The 12,435-nt window shown below is 39.9% G+C and overlaps 1 protein-coding gene across 2 annotated transcripts in view; it reads right to left on the bottom strand.

Moving 5' to 3' along the window:
* Nucleotides 1-3,386: 3,386 nt before the first annotated feature.
* hig (locomotion-related protein hikaru genki) overlaps nt 3,387-12,435 on the bottom strand; it is a gene marked incomplete in the record, with an annotated part of 286,062 nt that continues 277,013 nt past the window's right edge. For both annotated transcript variants that reach the window (XM_072305530.1, XM_072305531.1), the window contains 3 exon segments: nt 3,387-6,065; nt 7,807-7,986; nt 11,753-11,962. In XM_072305530.1, the coding sequence (XP_072161631.1) occupies nt 5,866-6,065; nt 7,807-7,986; nt 11,753-11,962 (590 nt within the window).

Raw genomic sequence — 12,435 nt, 5'->3', positions numbered from 1 at the left:
AGTCTCAACTCTTTACTGCATGTTTTTCCCCCTTGCGCCCAAAGAGAGCGTCCATCTACTGTCACGCAATACAGAGGTAGAATACCCTTCGACTGATGTTCCTTTCTGATTTTATCGTATTCGAGACTAATCGTGTTTTTGAAGTTTCGTCCTGGGTATGAGATTGTGTAAAGGATCAAGCTCATCAGCTCTCTCATATCTTTGAGAAGGAATATGATATTCTTGCCATGGTCGGTATTGACAGCGTTTGTCAAATGACTGTAGTGGGATATCAAAATGGTTTTAATGGAGGCTTCATGCAAGCGTTGATTAAAGTGTCCGAAAGATGGTTCGGCATGCAAACCGTCCTCGTAAATGTAAAACAATTCTTGTCTCGATTCGTCGACTATGCTTCGACATGCGTTGAAAGCTATTGAAGTTAAAGACTCCCATTCGCTCTCTGGAGATGGCGCCAAAATCTGAATGGTTTGCGGACTAGGGAAAATCAGACCAACGTGGAGGAAATATAAAAGAGAACGCACATGCATAATTCGGGAGCGAATATCAAGGCTTGCCGTACTGCAAAACAAAAGGTAGGACAAATCAGTTTGTAATAGATGTTCTATCCGTGTTCTTTTACACAGAATTCCCCATCCTGATAAATCGGTTTTAGATTCGATTTCCTGGAATATGAGTAAAGTATTAAGCGCTTACCGTGATAATTCTCCTCACGAAAAACAATACATTTTTATCGGTAAAAACACGTACTTCGCAAGATTTACACGATTGTAACTTATCTTCACGAGATTCAATTCTTACCTGAGTCAGTCGTCTTTCGTAGTTACCTTTAGTACCTTATCTGATGCCTCTAAAACATGCAAAGCAAACTTCTGTGGAGGTTTGTTAAGCACTCGAAAAGTTACAGCAAGGTCAAATTTTTTTCCTGTATTTTCATGTTTCATAATTGAGCTGTTATCGGGATTTTACCCTATTTGAAATTCTATTCAAGGTCTCATTTCTGTAAAATTCCTGATTGGAACGTTTCTTTAGCAAACTCAGTCATGGTACTACGGTCCTTTCGTGTCCCTGTTTGATGCATGATGTAAGGATCTCGACTTGTACGTAACTGACATAGTGACATACAGCGACGCAATTTGGAAGCAAGTGGCTGCACGGGTAAATAATTTGTACAAAAAAAAATTTAAGAGTTTGTTGAAGGTCTTATATCCGTGACACCACCGGTATGGGAGGTTTTTGAGTGCATCTATTTAACCTCGTTTCGTGTTTTCAACTTGTTAGGTGTCGACAATAAACGACAAAAGCTTCATACAAGTGGCTGTAAGAGTAAATAAATCGTACAGAAATGGTTCGATATGAAAGAAATCATTAACGTTTATCATTATGTTTGACATGAACTGTACGTGTTCGTAAGCATCTGTAAGGAAATCTAAATGTTTGCGTTCTTGGAGGGCCGCGCCGAACAGTAGATCGAGTCAACTAGAAAAGTCGGATATGAAAGTTTCGACAAAAACTGCGAATTTTGATGTTTATTTTGTCACATTTTAAAGTTCAAGGGGTGCTACTAGGAAAAAATTTCACGAGAAAACCAATTGAGCCACTTTGAGAACCTCAAAGATTTGTAGAAAACGGAGTTATAAGCGTTTAAAATTTCCAAATTTTGTCCGAACTCTCCTATTAACTAAATTTACTGTGCGCCGTGTTGGCCATGAATTTCTCATTCCTGCTACCTTCCCGAGGGCCGCCTTCGATGAACCATAAGTAACGATGACAATCGATGGTCGCAAAAAGTCACGGAAGTTCCTTTGCAGGACTGAAGTCGGGTGCCCAAAGAATGAGGAAATGTTTACCACCCAGAGAAATAACTCCAGTTATCTAGAAAAGTTTATCTAACATCGACAGTGTATTTTGTATGAAACAGCGCCTTCTCGATCGAATTAACTTCCACTTCAAACCCGCATATTTAAACGGGTTTTTTGAGGAAAATAAAAGAAATTTCACACCCGTGTCAGAAATATTGTCCGGAAATACGAATGTCAAAATAATTGGAGAGTTTGAAAGTCAATTTTCGATACTTGTCCGGGTTTTTAAACTGAGCCGGAAATTGTAGTTCCGGATTGCAAAATGCAGTCCAAATGTGTCTTCACTTTTCAACAAGCTACTTTCTGCCATCGCCCCGCGATAACAACACTGGGAAAAAAAACACATTGGATCTAGGGTCCAGACTCTTGAAAACATCGACAAGCAATAATACTCTTGATTCAATCAGAATCTAGCTTAAATTAATAACCAAGCCTCTTAATTTAAGCGGATTTCGTTTTGATTCAAGCAAATATCCGATTGACTCAAGAGTATTTTTTCTTTTCGATGTTTTTAAGAGTCTGGACTCAAGATCCAATGTGTTTTTTTTTTTTTTTCCAGTGAACAGTTGTCATGCGGGAACTAAGTACTTTTTCGAGTTCATTCTCAGGACTCTCTGTTTCCCATTTTTTAATTTCACCTTCTTTTTCTACAATGATGAGTGCTACATTTGAGTTTAATTTTTTCTGACAGACTTGTGGTTTGTAGATTTTTGAATTCACTCACGGTAGGCGTAACGAAATAATTATTGGACATATTTATTCTAAAAGGAACTATGTGCATAGGATTTGCGTGCAAATTAGTTTCTTTAAGCATAAATACGTCCTAGTCTAGCTTCTCTCAGAAAAAAACATTTAATCGGGAGAAACGAGGCAACGTTTGAATCCTCATACGGCGTCAAAACGCAACATGGGCTTTTTGAGCCCCATTGTTTTATGCCGCGAATATTTTAACGGGAGTTCGAATAATCACGCCAAACACTGTGCAGTCGGCGTCAATCTCACATCAGCGCCCGTAAGCTTGCAGGAATACTTCATGCATTGCGCCAAAAAGTACGGTCGGCGTCAAGCGCATAATAGCGCCTACAAGCCTGCATGAATACTTCTCGCATTGCACGTTTGGTGCAGTTATCGCGAAAAACTCTTGCATTGCGTTTGGCAATGCAAGAGTTTTTCGCGATAACTATTCGACCACATGTGTAGGCATATTGGCGCTTGCCGGATTGAAGGCGAATCTCACGGTGGAGATGAAAACTGTCTCGAAAATACTAAAAAAACTCGTTCTGCGAGATGGTTTATGTCTCCCCCTAACTTTATCAGCTTATGAGTAATGCTTTCAAAGCTGAAACTCTTTGAAACTATGCAGACCGCTTCTCTAATACGAATGTATTAGAGCTTTCCCGCTTGTTTCTTAACTTAAATACACGCTGCACATGGAGTCCCATGCAAAGTGTGCTGCTCATTCAATTTGAAATGAATTCTGTTTACCTTTTATAAAATTCTTTCTCCTAAAATAAATGACCCAAAACGTACAATAATAAAATTTATTATCTATATGTACAGTAAAAAATTACATCCTTCTTGCAAGCCACACTGTTTTTACATCACATCTAAACAAAACACAATAAGTCAACTATAATGTAGAATATACATATAAGGTTTTTAAGGTTTTTATTTGGATCCAGTACGAATACTATAGCGGAACTACGTTTAGGTTTGATTAAAAGTTACTCTTTCCTGAGTTCGTCAATCTGTGAATCACACACTATCAGTTTCTATTTAAAAATGTCTGTTTTCGAAAATTTGTCAACTTAAATGAGACCTTAGATATGTACATATTTTTTAATGGTCTTGATATTATAGTCTGAAATTTCCGCTAATATCTTTGTAATGTTTTTCAACTGTTGATTCTTGGTTAGCAATAATATTCTGCATCATAATGTAGCCTCCAAAACAAACAAAAAAAACTTAGTTTAGTCCTTTCATCTCAATATAGTTTTTTCGTGAGCTGGGATCTTGAATGGGCCTGTTTTATGATTATTTTATCGCTTTTATCGGAAGAACTAAAGATCCTAATGTTCCAGGAATTTTCCCAGAGTCTTTTGACCACTGGAAAATCAACTTAAACGCGCCCCAAAATTCGGATTTTCTAAACTGTCACTATTACGCGAGAACGGCTCCGGTACTTTCGTGACGTCACAGAACATGAAAAACCTGGTCTCTTCATCGTTTTTAATGTATCTCTCCACAAGGAATTGGCAGCCGCTTGATGAAGAGACCAGGTTTGTCATATACTGTGGCGTCACGAAGGTACCGAATCCGTTTTCGGGTAACAGTAGCCGTTTTGAATCAGTCGGTGCCTAAAACAGTTCTTCTTTTTAAGTTTGGGAGGTGATTTCTCGATGTGTTAATAACCCCATCGTCCTATTCCTGAAATTTATCAGTTCGCAAATCCCCGCACCCTATAACAGGCCCATTTACCGATGCTAATGTAAACGCTAATTCTTAATGATAAGTCGACTTTGGAATATTCTAACATGTGTCACTTAGTCTAAGTCAAATTATGACGAAGATGCATACTTTGCGTCTACTACCATCAGTGCCGTAGATGGGGCTCCGTGGTCACCCCCCACCCCCACTAGCCTCATTAATGGTACCTTTTTTGACTTTTGGAGGGCAGACATGACATATTATTAGGAACGTACACAAAATATTGTAAATGGACATGCACATCCCCTCTTGAAGAATTCCTAGCAGGAATTCCGAGGAAGGAACTATAGTGTGCAATGCCACCACGGTGGATGACGTCATCGCCGTGGCTTTCAATGAGTGACACCTCTGTAAATATTGGACATACAGAACGTTGGCGTTTGAACAGTTCTTGCTATTTTTTGCTAATCTAAGTTTAAAAGGGTGTCTACAGGTCTGATAGGGAAAACAAGGTCTGGTATACGAGAAACACCGATTGACGCATTTAATCACCGTTTAGCGCGAATACGACAAGGTTGTGCTTAACATTTGAACCAGTGAAACAGGGGTATGAAGCTGCGACGTAGCCACTAAAATCAGTATGTAGAGGATGATCAAAAAGTCCCGCACTTCAATTATTATCGCTAGGGTTCTTGCCCCCACGGAGAAAAAACTTCATGCGTGGGACCCAAAGTTGAGGTCATATGGATCTCTGAAGTTTCCGGATCACGTATCTGAAAAGTTGAGGTCCAGTTGCTGAAGTCCGGGTCAGACATCTGAAGTACTCTGGTACACATCGAAGTGCCTCGATGTCTGACCCGAACTTCGGCAGCTCGATCTCAAGTTTTCGGATGCGTGATCAGAAAACTTCAGAGATCAATACGACCTCAACTTTGGGTCCCACGCACGAAGTTTTTACCTCCGTGCCGTTTGAAAGGGATCCGATTAGAGTTTTAAGGGTTCTTGAAAGTCGTTTTCTTTGACGCCGGAGCGGAAAATTTCAAGTTTTTGTCTACATTTGCTCAAAAGTTACAGGAGTAATTCCTGATACGGCATCGTGCGGGACTTTTAGATCACCCTGTATGAACAACTTCCCAAGTAGCAGTGATCGCGATAAATAGCGATTTCATCGCTTGGTTATCGCGATTATATGGGTGGCAAAATATCGAGATAATATCGCATTAATAATCGCGATATATGGCAATTAAATCGCTACCAATCGCAATTTTTGGTTCGATAGAATCGTGATCAATTTTTGTTAATAAAATCGAGATTAAATCGCCATTTATCGCGATTTTTATTTCGAAAATATCGCGATAAATTGTTGGCCGATAAAAGCGCGATTTTATCGCGATAAGATCGAGGATAATGGCTCAGATGTTGATGATCCTGGCGATAAAACCGCAATATATAGCGATTTTTCCGTCGAGAATTGATACTTGGGTTAGGCATCAGAGGCATTCGTCCGACTTCCCCCGTTGACCCGTTCCACTGTGCGCCGCTTCGTTTCTTCCGTTGGGTTTCGAGGCTTGGCCGGGTCTCATATTTGGGTGTAGCTGTTGCACGGGGGGACAGGGTCGGACCAGGTGCCGTTGGGCAGGCACTCGGGCCAGATGGCCATCGGCGACACGTACTCCGGCGAGCACTGCACAGTGAGTCGGTCCCCGGCATCATACCAGAACTTGAGCGGCACTATCCGACCGTTCCGGGGCTCACCCGGGTATTCGCATTGAGCTTTGCCTGAAAAGAAAAGAAAACTGTCATGAAACAAGCGGGAAAGTTCTAATACTGTCGTATTAGAAAAGCGCTCAGGTGTTAGTAAATGTATTTAATGAAGACAGGACGTATAAACTCCGTCGACTTGGCTGGGAAATGGAAATAAAACATCAGCTGATAGCAAACAAAGGTTACCAAGGAAATCGTAAACGCGTTTTTTCGTTTCCCGAATATGATAGTCACCGTTGAGCTCATCAGGCGCGTTTTTTTTAGGCTTCATTTGAGTTCAACGATCAATTTCGATAAGATTACTCTACCGCTAAGAAATTTTCTTATAGACAAACGATCGAAACTTCCTGCGCATTACGTTAAAAGCATAAAATACGGTTTTCACAGCTTTATTTATTTTAAAAATGGACCTCCCCAAAAAGCCTACACATCGATGAGCTGGTGCGCCATTTAAACGCATTAGCACTAGTATACTAGTACTCAGAGGCAAGTCGAAATCAAAAAGCGCTGCCTATCGGCTGAGCGCTTAAAAGTAGGGTTAAACAAAATGACAGTGATACCACCAATCACGAGTAATCTCTCACAGCAGTTGCAGATATCTTCCTACCGCCGTGAACCCTCCCTCTTGCACTTACAGACATCTCATTAAAGTACCGCCATAGGGGGAGTATGGGCAACTCGATTTGTGTGGCTCATACGGCCCAAAAGGGTGACAACGTGAAAAAAGAAAATCACTTGAAAAGTGCTGCTGCCAACCTATGCATTTGGAGGATCACTCAACATGGCCGACAGCGCATTACAAACAAGTAGGACCTTGACGATTCAAGGGTCCTATGGTCTTTAAGGATTAAAACTTTGAAACTAAGATAATTTATGCGAAATCAAAGTGTTATACGTGCTTTTATAATTTTTGATCAGTGTATATTATTGAAATGTGAAAATTAGTACCACTGGATCGTTCGAGTTCCTAGTTTGGCTCCTCTTTTAGGCCCCAAAAGTTACATGACCTGATCAAACCTAACCTCCAAATTTTCGTGTTGTCCATACTCTCCCTCTGAAGGTACTCTACATCCCATAAGAGAAACTGGGATCAAGTTTTAGTTATTATTTTTAAACTTTCGAAGCTCGTGTTTGTTTCGGAGAATTTCAAACATATGATGCTTCAACTGTTATGAGCCTTAAAATTTAATAAATCTGCTGTGATTTATTTAAATAATCACTGATTTCTGAGTCAGATTTTAGCAGCGCGACGTGGTTGATTTTTTCAGAACTAACGCTCAACAGCGCCGAGGATTAACCTTAATATGGAGTCGCAAACCACGTTGTTTTTCATCCACATCTCTAGAGCACACCTCCTCTTTCCCACTAGAAAGTACGTGAAATACGTCCAATTAGGGCAGTATCCTAATTTTACACGGAGAAAAAAACTTCGTGCATGGGACCCGAAGTTGAGGTCATATGGATCTCAGAAGTTTTCTGATCACGCATCCGAAAACTTGAGGTCGAGCTGCCGAAGTTCGGATCAGACCTTGAGGCACTTCGGCACGTACCGGAGTACTTCAGATGTGTGACCCGAACTTTGCCAGCTGGACCTCAAGTTTTTAGATACGTGATCCGAAAACTGCAGAGATCCGTATGACCTCAACTTCGGGTCCTACGCACGAAGTTTTTTTCTCCGTGTACGGGCTACGGGGTACATCCTCACACATTTCTTTCTATGATGTATTCGGCAAAGTTTTAATATTGATGAACTCACACTCTGGGGGCGGGTGAGACCAAGTCCCAGCCTCGGTGCAGACGATCATGGTCTCGCCGAAGAGCCGATGTCCCGGTTGACAGGAGAATTGCAAGATGGCGCCGACTCCGTAGCGACCTGGCGTTGCATCCTCCACGATGAGACCGTTCTTAGGCGGCACAGGGGTCGGACACGATATCACTGCAACGAAAAACAGCGCATTAGATCATCGGCTTTATAGTTGCCAGATTGTGCTGAAAAATCAGCACTTATTCCGATTTAAACCCATTTCAACCCATGTACCCTGGTAGCACAGGTCAGATTGAAGATGTTTTTAAAATGTGTCATTGATCCGAAAAAATTTCTTTAAAACATTTCAATGAAACATCTTGAAAACATATCATGTGTCCAGACGGTTTTGAAACGGTTTCTAAAACAACTCTATGTCACCCCTAAATTTTGTTTCACAGATACGTCCGATAGATGTTTCTCATACCTTTACAACACATCTCAGTGAGGTATCGGCACCACAAATTCGTCGCAGAAATATATCTGACACATTCTTGAAACATTTCGGTGAGAGGCATGACATTACTTTGTATCGTCGAAACGTTTCAAAAATGTTTTCAAAACCTTTCAGTGGTTTGTTGAAACATCTTGAAAACATATCATGTGTCCCGACGGTTTTGAGAAGGTTTCTAAAACAACTCTATGTCACCCCTAAATTTCGTTTCACAGATACGTCCGATAGATGTCCCTCATACCTTTTCAACACATATCAGTGAGGTATCGGCACCGAGGCTATAAGAATCAAAAATTTTCAGACATTTGTTTTAACTAATGTCGCTGTGGAATTAGAACCATCACAGCAGGCATCCCTTGATACCAACCCTGCATGAGGGCTGAATCGTTACACTTCATCATTATCAACCTGTCAGAGGGATTAGAACACCTTCACTTTAGAGAAGTATACGCAAAGCACGATGTACGGTTTCAATATTCTAGATAATCCATAACTTTTGAGCTTTTATGGAGATGAACTCGATTCATACAAGGAATTAACCGTGTTAATAACCTCCACATAATTAAATGTCAAAAAAGTATAGCTTGAGACGAAAAATTAAGCTGAAATTTGGTAAAATTGAAAAATTAAACTTCAACGCCCTCTGGTGGATTCAGTTTGAACTAGGTAGGAAAAGTTTTAGAAAGGTCCTAGAAATGTTTCTATGTTATTCAATGAAACATTTCTAAAACGTGTCAAAAACATTTTAAGTGACGTATAAATTCGAACAAAATATTCAAAAAGGTTTCAAAGACATTGTATTTATTTTTAATTGAAAACATATCTAAAATGTGTCAGATAGGTTGCTGGGAGGTGTTGTTGAGTCGTGCAGGAAAAGTATCTGACAGCACTTTGAGAAGTTGCTTGAAACAAGCTGTAGATTCATTCGAAACATTTTCAGAATATTTCCAAAACATTTCACCAAACACTTCGAAATTAGAAGTATCTGAGAACGTGTTGGAGATGTGTTGAAAACATTTTTCTAAAACTTCAGCGACACTGGTTCGATTTATATTCAAAACGTTTTGAAATGAATTGAGGATGCTGATCGGAAAGAGAATTAAAACGTTTTGAAAATGAGTTGGAGATATACCGCACCAATCAGTAATATTTATTAATAATTGAAAACATATCTAAAATGTGTCAGATAGGTTGCTGGGAGGTGTTGTTGAGTCGTGCAGGAAAAGTATCTGACAGCACTTTGAGAAGTTGCTTGAAACAAGCTGTAGAATCATTCGAAACATTTTCAGAATATTTCCAAAACATTTCACCAAACACTTCGAAATTAGAAGTATCTGAGAACATGTTGGAGATGTGTTGAAAACGTTTTTAAAAAGTGATAGTAGAACAATTTGAAAACATTTTGAACACATTTTAAAAACATTGTTTTCACGTCTCTGTAAGATGAAATGAAAATATTTTTTAACTGTGTTCAAAACATGTTGTCTCTGATGAAATATTTTACATGACTCGCAACTTTGTCTTCAAAATGTTTTTAAAACATTTCATTTCCCCTCCAAATTTTTCTTTTGTAAAATGTTTTGGATTGGTTTTCAAAACATTTCTGTTGTGTTAAATGTATCCAATTTGAAAACATTTTCAAAATGTTTTGGATATGTTTCAATGAAATGTTCAAAGTATTTGCGTCATTGAAACATTTCTGAAATGTTTCTAATATGTTTCATCGAGATGAATCAGTTTCGACACAAGTGGAATGTTTCTAAAACCTTACCGATCCGAGCTGTGCTACCAGGGTACCGATACTCATAATAGACCACTAGACAAGGTACGATTTAAGCAATCTGACTCATGTTTCTTTACCAGAATTTCACGTAGATTACGATTCGCGCAAAGAAAATTACTAAAACCAACTCCTAACGAAGATATTAACGATTTTATTTCGCGGATTGAACACAGGGTGGAATTTTATGAGCGCCGCCGCCCGCGTGGCGCACCATGGTCCAAAACTAAAGAATAGGAAGAAATAAGTCGGATAATGACTGAAAGATCACGAAAGTTTCGTAACTGATGTTTCTTGAGTCGCTAATTTCGAATTTGATGTCAAATTGCCTACATTTTAACACCCTGAGTACCCTGACCTATTAATTGTGGGCAAGTTAACGGCTCGCTGCGGCGCGGTATACTGCCAGCTTGAAACGCGCACTGACGCCTACAAACCTAAGGGGATACTTCAAGCGTTGCGCAATGCGTGAAGTATCCCCTTAGGTTTGTAGGCGTCACTGCGCGTTTCGCGCTGGCAGCACGCCGCGGCTCTCCCGGTGGGCGGGTGGGGAACGATTTCTTGCGGGGAGAAACTCGTGAATCGTGTAAATGTTTTTTTTTCTTCTTTTTTTAGTTTTTTTTTTTTTTTTTTTTTTTTTTTTTTAAAGTTTCGACTTCTAAAATAACATACTGGTCGTGTTAAGTAATTAGTGAACTCGCAACGCTAGATGAAAAGTAGTAATGGAAGGCGGTTCATGCGCCATGCGGGCTGCGGAATGCGAAGGGGGGTTCATAAAATTCTCCCCTTTGCTCTGTCGTTTATTTCACATTGGTTACGAGGCATTTGAACTGCCCGGTCACAAGAAACTCAAAGCTCTACGTGAGTCAAATCGCGCACCACTACGTTTTGATGAAGCTTCTAAATCGAGCAATGTTCATTTCCCACTATGTGTTGATCAAACTATAAGCAATTTGCCACAGCTGAGCCAAAGCGTCAAGATTGAGGTTGCCAGATTTTTATATCGCGCAGAGACTGTCATGATAACGTTTAGCGCACGATGTGAATCTCGCAGAGTATTGCATTTTCATGAGAGGGTTGTTTGAATTCACGCATCAAGAATCATTAAATATCTTTGGAAAAAGTTGATTTCGGTAATTTTCGTTATGCGCGTCGTATTCTACATGAAATTTTAGTCACGAAACATATATCAGAATGCTGAAATTCGTACCTTCTCTAGTGGTTCATTTAGAAAAAATACTGGTATGTTATGTATGAATTCGAGCGGTCATAATATCCATTCGATTTGTTCTAAATCATCTAATAATTGCTACAATATATATAATGGAAATTTCCTCTTTCGGCCCCACTTTTGGATGCACTAACAATCGTCGAAAAATACATGGTAATGGAGTTTGGTTGACAAGAAGTCCGTGAATCTACCAGAATACGTCACCCACCTCAAATACACTCAGTTTCGGCTTTCTCTTTTTCCCTTTTATTATGAATAAAGGACTAAGAGATTTTCGCGTATTTATTTCTGAATTAATCCTTATTTATTTAAATTCATGAGTATATATTTGTGTTTCAGGGTTTTTTTTCTGGTTTTTTTTGGTAATTTCCAATTTTTAAATAATCCATAGACAATTTGCTTGCATACGCGTCTTTAAAGCGGAAATACTTACGTTTGCATGTGGGTTTCGAGCTCGACCATTGGCCGGACACCTCACACTCGAGTCCTGGCTGTCCGGTAAGGAGGTATCCTGCGGGACACTTGAAAATGGCGCGACCTCCGTAGCTGTTGTTGTGCTCGACCAGTGTCAACAATGGGTCGTCTGACGTCAGAGCCGGGCAGGTCACGATCGTACAGCGAGGCACCGAGTCCGTCCATGCGCCTGCGCAGAAGCAATGCATTTCTTGAGCGATAACTATTTTAACTCTCAGGAGGTGGGATTGCATACGCGACGGTTTGAAGGAACTTTTAATTTTTGCCGTTTGCAGTGCGGCTATTAGTCCAGTAAACGAAGCATTTTGATGGAAAAAAAATTAACATACGGCTGCATTCAGACCCAATCGATTCTTCATATGAAAAGGTGTTTTTAGCCAAAAGTCCCCATAAATCCCCTTGGGGGATTCCGCATAGTGGTCCAATGAAGTTGAAAATTGGACATGTTTTCAAAAATTCACTGCGGAGCGAGAAGTAAAATTGGAATGAATTATGATGAATTCCATGTTTGAATGCACGCTACCAAGTGAGCTGAACACAAGGATACCCTTGGTTCATAAATTGAACAATTATTAGAGGAGATATGACAAAATGATCTCATCTGCTAAAATACATGCGTTTACATGAGAAATGCCGCTAGAT

Source organism: Bemisia tabaci, chromosome 10 (genome assembly GCF_918797505.1).
Source record: "Bemisia tabaci chromosome 10, PGI_BMITA_v3".
Taxonomy (NCBI): domain Eukaryota; kingdom Metazoa; phylum Arthropoda; class Insecta; order Hemiptera; family Aleyrodidae; genus Bemisia; species Bemisia tabaci.
The sequence above is the reverse complement of the archived record's forward strand: the minus strand, read 5'-3'. Positions and strand labels throughout refer to the sequence as shown.